Source organism: Alligator mississippiensis, chromosome 8 (genome assembly GCF_030867095.1).
Source record: "Alligator mississippiensis isolate rAllMis1 chromosome 8, rAllMis1, whole genome shotgun sequence".
In the NCBI taxonomy this organism is placed as follows: Eukaryota; Metazoa; Chordata; order Crocodylia; family Alligatoridae; genus Alligator; species Alligator mississippiensis.
In genome coordinates, this window is record NC_081831.1 from 30510814 (window position 1) to 30521714 (window position 10901).

At 43.8% G+C, this 10901-nt stretch overlaps 1 protein-coding gene across 1 annotated transcript in view; it reads right to left on the bottom strand.

The window, feature by feature from the left end:
* LOC106738549 (myosin heavy chain, skeletal muscle, adult) overlaps positions 1-9283 on the bottom strand; it is a 45682-nt gene extending 36399 nt beyond the window's left edge. Inside the window, exons 1-4 of the mRNA XM_059732605.1 lie at positions 9211-9283; positions 7204-7441; positions 6972-7115; positions 6733-6889 (exon numbers count right to left, since the gene is read on the bottom strand). Coding sequence (XP_059588588.1) covers positions 6733-6889; positions 6972-7115; positions 7204-7407 — 505 coding nt within the window. The 5' untranslated portion in view covers positions 7408-7441; positions 9211-9283. The remainder of the gene's footprint in view (positions 1-6732; positions 6890-6971; positions 7116-7203; positions 7442-9210) is intronic.
* Positions 9284-10901: the final 1618 nt, after the last annotated feature.

Here is a 10901-nt window from a genome sequence, read left to right on the forward strand (position 1 = left end):
CCCATTTACTGAGAATGAGGTGAGAAACAGTGTTGAAGGCCTTCCTAAAGTCCAGGAAGACTTCGTCCACCATGACACCTGTATCTAAGGATTTTATGACCTGGTCGTAGAAGGGAACCAGGTCGGTCTGACAGGACCTGCCCCTAATGAACCCATGTTGGTTGCCTCTAAGTATAATCTCCCCTGCTGGTCCCTCGCAGATGTGCTCCTGGATAATTTTCTCAAAGAGCTTCCCCAGGACCATGGTAAGACTAACAGGCCTGTAGTTTCCCGGGTCTTCCTTCCTACCCTTTTTGAAAATGGAGACCACATTGGCCCTTTTCCAGTCCTCTGACACCTGGCCATAGCACCATGAGTGCTTGTAAAGCTGTGCCAGGGGTACCACAAAGACCTCTGCCAATTCCCTCAGTACCCATGCCGCAGGTAGATGATATGCTGGAAAAGGTAGGTCAGGCCCAGTATATATCTACCCTGGACCTGACCAAGGGATATTGGCAAATCCCTATGACTATAGCAGATAAAGAAAATATGGCCTTTGGGACTCTGTGGGGCCTCTTCCAGTTTAAGCGAATGCCATTTGGGCTACACAGGGCAGCCGCTTCCTTCCAATGATTAATGGAGCAGTTACTGGCACCGTACCAAGAGTAGGCAGTTGCATATATCGACGACATCATTATCTTCTCCCAGGACTGGGAAACCCACCACCAAGATCTACAGAAAGTCCTGGAAGAGCTTCAGAGGGCCAGACTAATAGCTAACCCCCGGATTTTGTGCACTAGGAAAAAAGGAAACACAGTACCTAGGCTTCATGGTAGGACAAGGTAGTATAAGACCCGTGGCTGACAAGGTGGCAACAATTCGACAACACCCACTTCCCCGAACACTAAAACAACTGCATCATTCCTTGGTTTCACCAATTACTACCGGTGGTTTATCTGGGACTTCTCGGAGAAGGTGGCACCCCTGACAGAACTGACCGAAGGCCGGAGAAACCCTGTCCAGTGGAACCCAAGAGCCCTTCATGCTTTCAAGCTAATCTAAGAGGCTGTATGCCAACATCCACTCTTGTACACACCAAACGTAAAAAAACCCTTCTTCCTGCAGACAGATGTGTCGGGCATCGCCTTAGGAGCGATCCTGTTCCAGGAGAAAGATAGAGAGGAAAGGCCAATAGCCTTTGCCAGCAAAAAGCTGACCTCAGCAGAGACCCATTACTCTACCATTGAATGGGTGTGCTTAGCCTTCCGGTGGGGAGTAGAACTCTTTCAGTATAACCTAATAGGGTGGAAGTTTGTGATGATTACAGATCATGCATCTCTGCGCTGGTTACGGACAGCCAAATTAGATAATGCCAGACTGATGAGGTGGTCCCTTGCTTTACAGCCTTTTTTTTTTTTTCAGTGAGACATTGAGCAGAAAAGAAGAATGGGAACATCAATTTCCTGTCCCACACAAAAGAAAGAAGGACGACATCCCACCAAGAGATCCAGCAGGAACCAAAAGAAGTCACCAGCATTAGAAAAATTTCGTTGATATTCATTGAACTAAGGGGAAAGGTGGGTAGCAGGGACTCAGACAGAAGCCCTGTTACTAGGTTTTGCCATGGGAGTGGGTAGCTGTAGAGGGCATTTTGCACTGGTGGAGGGAATCACAAACTGCGGGGGGGGGGGGGACAGGCGGGGGTTAGAGTAATTAACCCACCATGGCTGGTATAAATCCAGTGGCGAGGGAACATGCATTTGCCTCCGGGCACTGGAGGAAGAATCATGCAAGAGAGAGGGAGAGAAAGAGGAAGAGAAGGAAAAGAAGCCTGACTAGCAATCCTGGAGAACCCAGGACAGCAGGTCCTGAGAAGACTCTACTGACTGGTAAGAAGATGGAAAACCTGAAGGGGAGGCAGGGCTCCAGGGGATTGCCGCAACAAGAAGAGCCCTGAGGCAGAGGGCTCCAGGGCAATGTGCAGCTGGTAAAGGCAATGAGGGGCTACTTGCAGCACCAGGAAGGTATGGAGGAGGGCCAATATGGTGGGTCGGCAGAGCTGGAGCAACGGAGACTGCTCCCGGATAGGGACATGTGGCAGCGCGGAGAATGCGCCCCCACTAACGAGTTAATTGGTGGGCAAGATTTCACCCAATTTAAAGCTAACCTCAAGTACCTAGAGACACTCTGGCTTTGGACCTGACTTTATTTGATTGTATTTGATATATTGACTTCCCTCACTAATGAGGTAATTAGCAAGGAAAGAGTAACTGTGTAACTTCTAGCTCCAAATAAATCTGCACTGATGATTCATCACCTGGTGCTCTGTGGTGCTTCATCTCTCCCTTTATAACACTGAACCTCTTCTATCTTTTAACCAGTCATGGCAGGTGAGTTCAAGCAGGAAACTGAGGCAGACCCAGCCCCCCTCCTACACTCCCCTTGAGTGTACACCTTGGCTGAGCTGGGAGAATAAAACTTGCTTTGGGAGTCTGGAGTCATACATCCAGATGGAATGGCAGCCCAACAAAGTTGATGTTGGATGATCATCACCCCAATACTCATGATGTATTTACTTGGAGGGAGATGTGAACGTTAGTGTGTCTGTCTTCCCACCGGATTCAGACAACCTTCCGCAAGCAATGTTAATGGTACTTCTCCAACAACTTTAGATGTCTCCTATATGTTGTCCATATCTCAGCTCCATACAACAAGTTGAGGATCACAACTGCTTGATAAACCATGAGCTTGGTTCCAGATCCAATGTTGCAATCTTCACACATCTGTCTCTTCAGGTGTCCAAAGGCTGCACTTGCACACTTAATGTGATGTTGGATTTCTTCATCAATGTCAGCCTTCTGTGAGAGATGGCTTCCAAGATTCAGGAAATACTGAATGTTCTCCAGAGTCTCACCATGGATCTGGATTACCAGAATGGGGGACCTACTCATTAGGAGCTTGTCGGTGGAGGACTTTAGTCTTATGAATGTTAACCGTCAAACCTATTTTCTTGTATTCTTTAATAAAGACGTTGATGACTGCCTGAAGGTCTGCTTCCAAGTGAGCACACAGTACAGCATCATCACTGTAGAGCTCAATGATTGAGGTTGGTGTGGCCTTGGTTTTGGCTTGGAGCCAGCTGAGGTTAAACAGATTACTATCCATTCAGTAGTTTAGTTCCACTCAGGCTGGAAGCTTGTTGGTGTCAAATGTAGCATTGCAGCAAGGAATATTGAGAAGAGTGTTGGAGTGATGATGCAGCCTTGCTTAACTCCCATTTTAACCTCAAAGAGGTCTGTGATAGATCCATTACTGAGAACCACCACTCGCGTACCATCATGGAGCAGGCAGAGAATGGCGGCATATTTCAGTGGGCATCCATACTTCAGAAAGATCTTCCAAAACACTTCTCAGCTGACACTTCTTTTCCATATAAGCTAATACTGATTACACTTATCCAGGAAGTGGGCAGTCTGAATTGAAGGTCTGCCTAAGAATCAAACCTATGGTTCATACCAGAGTGTCTGACACTATGCAGAGTGGAGAGTGCCACTCCACATTCTTCCTGCTAAAGTTGGGCCACAGTGCAGAAAGGCATTCAGGAATTATGTTGCAAATGAATGTAACAGGGAGCATGACTCTCTTCCCTAGTGTTTGAAGTATTCTGCTAACAAGATTATTTTTTGTTTTTATCCAATGCATAAACACTTACAGAAGCAAGGAAGAGAGCCCAGGTCTCTCTTTGAAAGTGGATACTCCACTCTCAAGGTGAAAGGTTCAGGCTTTCTCTTGTACTCAATCCACTCCCTTCACAAATCTTGCATTCCTTTCTGCACAGCGGCACATCAATTCTGTTCCAACGTTTTGCACAGATTTTCAGGAACTACACTGCATTAAGCAATAATTATTTTGAAGTTGCTTCTGCTGTCATGGGAGCTGACTGTTGAGTGGGAAGGAAGAAAGAAAGATAAGAATTCCTGTGACAACTGGTGGAAGAGAGCAGGGGTCCATTAATGTCAGGGAGAAGAGTGGAAGGGAAGTGTGTTGCCCCATCCTCTCTCTGACTGCACTTCAGTGAGATCTTGCTATAAATTCAGCAGTCTCTATAACCCTGCAAATGCATCTACTGTTGGATGACAAAAACCATGAGCTTTTGGAAAAAGTAAAAGGATAGCTGTTTGTTATTTTTACCAAGAGCCTTCATATTTTAGCTGATTTCAGTCTGTAGGCATTACACAAGCCATTTAACTAGATGTGTATACATCACATTTGTCTTTAATAATCAAAACATGTGAGAGGTCATTCTCAGTAGTCACCACCAGCTTTGGAACAGCCTCCCACTTCAGGACTTCCAGAGCCAGAGCCTGGGCATTTTCTGGAACTGCTGCAAGACCTTCCTATTTAGACAGGCATTTAGCAAGACAGGCTATGCTGGAATATTGTTTAAGAAGACTTTGTTTTCATACTCATTTCCATTTGCTTTTATATGTTGTTTCTGTCCCTTTTTGTAAGCTGCCTTTGTTAGGAAGGGTGACATACACATCTAATAAATAAATAGATAAACTGTGCATTTTAAAATGAATTTAATTTTGTACTGCACCTTCGTACACTCCCATGTTCACACTTTTTCCATATAATTCAATATTGTTCTAAATGTAGCAAAACATATATGACTCTACGAGCTATTTTAAAGTTAGCTATATGTTGGGCACCACTGCACAGTTAATACTGTACAGCAATGTAGTACTTGTTTTAACAAATACTAAATGACTGTGTAGTACCCACCAGTACTGAAAAGTCCCAGTACCACACAGGTCATTTCCAACCCTACTGCGAAGTAGCAATAAGCTACTGCACATTAGCTCATTGCTACTGCACAGTAGTGGGAGCATCATGGTTAGTGTCTGCTGAAGCTATGTCACCGTAACAATGAGGAACACTGCCATAGCTCACTGCTTACAGTGACATAGTGTCTCATGTAGATGCACTCATTGAGTTTTCTTGGAATAAAATAAGGAATAAGTTTACAACTTCTTATTTGACAATGGGAATATGTATTATTTTTACTTTTGCAAAACTCAAAATGTATTAAGGGGTAATTTTAAAAATAAAAGACTGAGAACAGGTGAATGTGGCACCACAAACTGCACATGTGGAATATTAAAATGTGCCCCCCACAGCAAATTTACAATGCGGAGGCAAAATTTGCTACCAGGATTTCATAGTAGCAAAAAAAAGCACCAGGAAAAAACACAGAACATGCTACAATAGTGTGTGCCAGGACAAACGGAGGCTTGGTCCTCCAGTGAGATGCTCTAGATGCCAGCCAGAGCATCTCTGCGCTCCATTTGTACCCTGGCTGCTCCAGCACACAGGGAGCTGGGAGGGGCTGGGCAAGGGCAGTTTGTCAACAGCAGGCCATTTTGTCCCACAACACAGCACAAGTGCGGGGTTGTGTGCTGAGGCATAAAGTAGCAGCACAAATTTGTGTCGCTATTTGTGCTGCTGCAAGCTCATGCCCCTGCTCATCTGGATGCAGCCGTTATTTCTACTGTGCCCTCTCCCTTTAGCTAAGTGCCCTGAACACTAATCTAAAGTCAGCCTCCCTCTCATTTGCAATCCTTCTGCCCCTCTGAAGCTTTCATTTCTTTCAGTATAGTGGATCAGATTCAACAGGAGTGCTGAGAAATGCCCCCTTCCCACCAGTTTAGTCTCTCACCCAGTGCTAAGGCACCTTCCTAGAGAGTAGGGGATGTGGGCTTACATTTCTTCTGAAGCAGGCTTAGAAATGTGGAGTCCAATAAGCAGGACAAATCTTAAAATAAGAAACAAGCTGAGGGACAGGAAAAGGGCAAGGCAGGTGTGGCCAACCCCCTTCAGTTTTCAAGAAGTGTTGTGAGCTTACGAGCATGTTAGTGCAATCTGGCCCAAGACACCCTGTTGGCACAGCTGTAGAGCCCAGGAGATGTGGAACCCACCACCATTCATACTCTGTCCAGCCCTTCTCCCCTCCACCCCCTGCAATACTGAATTCAGCAGCAGGGGGAAAAAGAGAATGAGTGGCTGAGGTGTAAAGGTAACATGCCATTCATATGGCCTTAACAGGCTGCATTCAGTCCATGGGTCATAGATTGAGTACCACTGACCTAGAGCTATGGTCTCCCAGTTCCTGGCTGAGTGTTTTAACTTTCAGGATTACTATGCAAAATTTAGGAAGCAATACCACACTTGCTTTTCTTCCTCTTACCACTTGTTAAAAAGAAAGGGGTTACAAATGCATTTTTGAAGGGTCTGATGCTGTTAATGGGTGTTACACATACTCAGAATTCCATTCAAACTCATTTTTAGATTGCACAGGAGCTGGGGCAGGAGGTAGACATCTAGTTGCTCAGGTGAGAGGCTCCCATGCTTGTCCAGATGCCTAGAGAAGCCTGAAGGTTTTAGCGTATTTGTTAAATGAATATAGGTGCCTGGTGGATTTTGCCACTAGAACAGGGGTATTACCAGCTGCTTTTAGTTATTTTGGTTACTAAATTCCATCATTTTTAGCATGTCATGGACCATCCTGAGTCTCATCCTAAGCGCATTTTATGCTAGCAATGATAATTGCTATGAAGAACACAAAGCTCATAGTGATGTGTACACAACTGCACATGTAATGTTTTAAAAAAAATAGGAACTACATTTTCAGAAAGGGACTGTGTGATTCCCCTTAAGAAATTGTTGTATGTTTAAAGAGCTTGAACTACTCACCAGTTAACATGGCCTGATAGGCATTGTCAGAGATGGAGAATATGTGGGGAGGGACCTCTTGACGCTTTTTCCCCCTGTATGCCATGACCACCTCTGGGTTGTACACTGGCAGCCACTTGTAGGGATTGATAGTGACACAGAAAAGACCTGAGTACGTCTGCAAAAAAGAAATAATCTGATTGGCTTCCACAGCTTAATGTAATTGCACCCACCCTTGGAAAATTTCAGTCTATACTTACATAGATCATCCAGGCTGCATAACGCTCTTTGAGGTTATACAGTACAGCAGGTTCATGGAGATGGGTCATCATAGCCATGTCCTCAATTTTATCAAATTTAGGAGGGTTCATTGAGAAGACTTGATCATCTTTAACAGTCACAGTCTGCCAAGGAAACAAGAAACCAGCTTATGTCAGCCAAGAGCACAGAGAAGGGTCACATTGGAATTCTTTACTCCTTATTTTTACTCACTTCTCCCTTTTCAGTCTTGACTGTGACCTTCCCTCCTTCCCTGCTCTGGATGCTGCCTTTCACAAAGGATTCCTTAGCATGCACCACAAAGACAGATGACTTGGCATCAAAAGGCCTATTCTGGGCCTCAATTCTCTCCTTTTCTGATTTTCGGAGGTAGGAAGCAGCCACTCCAAATGCTGCCATCTCAGCATCTGAAGACATGGTGATGGTTTATTCAGGTCAGGGCAGCAGTGAACTTTAATAGAGAGAAAAGAAGTTATATTGATAATTATTTAATATTCTGCACCACATGGCTGCAGCCTCTTACATTTTCTACCCTTGAAATGTTTAATCTGTGGGTTCCTTTTTCAAAGGTGTCTACTGAAAGTCAATTCAACTTAGGGGCCTACATGCGTACATCACTAAGGTTTAGGCATCTAAGTCACTTAGGCCTTAAAATACTGAGCACAGCAACTCATAAATACCTTTTAAAATTCCAGGCTTTGGGCACTTTTGAACATTTTTCTTTATATAATTACAGTGAAAGGGTGCAAGGTTGGCTGGGCAATGTTATTCTTAATAGCCTTTATTAAGAAGATTTGTACAGTACTGTTGTGACATTACGGAGAAAATCAAATGTCAATTCCTTAGGTCAATTTAGTAAGATTTTCTAAAAGTAAAATCATTAAAGCTATAGTACACATGCTTGCTAAGTCACAATGATGACTGGAGGCCTAGTGTGAATGATTAAATTGTTTGAACTGCTAAGTAGGAATATACAATAGAAGTCATGGTTAACGCGGCTTTTAAATATATTATTGCAGTACCTTGTACACTTGTACTATACTAATCCATCCAGTACAGTGCCAAGGATGCACAGACCCAGGGGGCACCCCCCACCCCATGCTTGCCTGGGAGTGCACCTATAGCGGTGGCATCCACACTCCCTGCATCCCTGCACAGCCCCAAACAAGCCACTTACAGCTCTGCCTTGCTCCGTGCCCCAGCTGGACAGCACCTGTTGGTGCCTCTTTGCTTCGGACCCCAGGGCAGTCACCCCACTCCCCCTTCCCCCTCCTCCCCCTTGCTATGGCACTGAATTCATCAGAGGCATAACTAGCAATTTTAGCACCTTAGTGATGGGGGAAGGAAAGAGGAATAGCAAGTAGCAAGCACTATAATGCTGGAAGGGGTGGCAAGTGTTGGTTTTCTTTTCTAAATCAGTGTCCTGTTTGATGACCCACCCATCCTGTTTGATGACCCACCCGTCCCACCCTACTTACTCCCTACTTGTCATTCATAACAAGAACTAAGGACAAGGGTTTAAACATGGGGCCAGGATTTAAATAATCGAATTTTGAATTCTAAACCAAAATTACGTTCCTAAAAAATAAATATATATTTCTCACTGCTAAATGTTCATGATCTTAGAAAGTGAGGCCATTTTATAAGGCTAACTGTGCATGTAGATGCCTAAGTTGCCTAAATTTGAGCAATATGAGTATTCCCTACTGCATTCACCTAGTAAATATGTTTTTTTAATGTGGAAAGTATGGATAGTTAAGTGGACATGCTAACAAAAATCATAACAAGGTTTTACTGTATTACCCTTTACAAAATGGCTTCTATGTCCCAATCAAAACTGTTTTTTTCAATAACAGCTAACATATATGTTAATAAAAAATTCTAGAAGAAGTAATATAATAATGTGTATGTCCCATAGATAAAGATTAAAATTGTTCAGTAGTCTCTCACATGGCAAGCTCCAACCAGTTTCAGCACTATCATGTCAAAAACTATCCTCCAGTTAGTAGCATCAGTGATCAGTAGCTTCAAGACAAGACACTGAGACCATGCCTCCTATCTGCAGCAAAGCCCAAGCACAATATACAATTTTTGGCACAGTGGGAATAAAGATTAGGGAATATAATTAATTCAACTGTCATTCTGCCAGTTCAGCTGTTTCACAGTCCCACACTAGAGATTCTCTTACTTTCCATGGAATTAAGTAAATCAGGGTCTTACCTGGTGTGATATGAGATGGATGGTGAGCAGGCTGGAAGCTGGTCAATACTGTAAAATAGAAATGGCAATTCCCTCCTTATTGCTGCACAAAACTCCAGTAATTAATTATGGATTTAAAATATACAGATTTCTTAAAAATTCCTTCCTTCCTTAAAAAGCAGATTTAAAATCCCAGCTGACATAGACAATTACTCATGGAAATGAATGCTAGAGGTAGCAGGAATGCAGCAGGATGTTTGGAATGCCAGGGGGCTTGCCCCTCTTTGCAAGCTCCAGTACCCCTATACACTTACCTAGGAGCTTTCTATGGAAACAGGGCAGATTTCTGACAGGGCCCTTCTTATAGGGTTTACTCTGCACATGCTTGAGATGCCTCCTCTTTCTTCGGTCAAAGCATTTTGGCTAGCCTTTCTTTGGCTAAGCATTGTTTGGCAAACTGAACTAAAGGCATAATTGTCATTTGACATGACTAGATATAATTAGAAATTTTTGATGTCCCACTGACTATGTGAATAAATCTACTATAAATAATTTGACAAGGGTATTAAGGAGAGAATCTGGACTAGTCAGGGCACTTAAAGAACTCAGACCCAAGACTTATAGATTTGTGACTGTCTTATCTACTGACTGACTGTGAGTGCATCTATATGAGATGTTTACTGCACATTAGACAAATTAGTTGTGCATTAAACATTTTGGTGTCTACATGTGTATCCCTATTAGGCGGGAGTAAACAAATTTTAAAAATTCAGCAGCACATGTATAGACGCTGCCTGGGCTGTCTGGTGCATTAGGGTGCTTCAGCGTGGCAGCTGCCTGATGGCTAGCCTAGCACTGAAGCACCCTTGTGCCCCACCCAGCCCCTACACAGCAAGTTGAGTTGGGGAAAGCAGCCCTGGGGCAGGCAGGCTAACCTCCCAGGTCCCCTGCTAGCCAGAGCTGCTCCACCCCAGCTCAATCTGCTGCAATCCTGGGCACACATGCAGACACATACCTGGTAGCAACACACTCATTCGCAATAAGCTCCAGAGTTTATTGCTGCCCATTAATAGGCACATGTAGATGTGCCCTGTATGACCTAAGGTAGATCACTTGATATCTCCGTGCCTTAATTCTTCCAGCTATAAAATGGAAAGATTAATATTTGTCTATTTCATAGGATGCCACACAGTTTATGTAGAAATGCATTAAGAGAATTAAGAGAATAAAAGGTACTATAAACATGCATATTATTATTACTAAAAGCCTGTTGGGAAATGTACATTTAAAGACGTGTTATTGGGGGAGATCCCAAGAGCTGGGCTGTTCATAGAATCATAGCCAATTAGGGTTGGAAGAGACCTCAGAAGGTCATCTAGTCCAACACCTACTCAAAGTAAGACCATCCCCAACTAGACCATGCCAGCCAAGGCTTTGTCTAGCCAAATCTTAAAAACCTCCAAGGATGGAGAGTCTGCAACCTGCTCCAGTGAGAAAATTCTTCCTCATATCTAACCTAAAATTTCCTTGCTGAAACTTGAGACTGTCGCTCCTTGTTCTGTCATCTGTCAGCACTGAGAACAGTCTAGCTCCATCCTCCTTTGAACCCCACTTCAGGTAGTTGAAGGCTGCTCTTAAATCCCCTCTCAGTCTTCTCTTCTCTAGACTAAATAAGCCCAGTTCCCTCAGTCTTTCCTCATAAGTCACGTCCC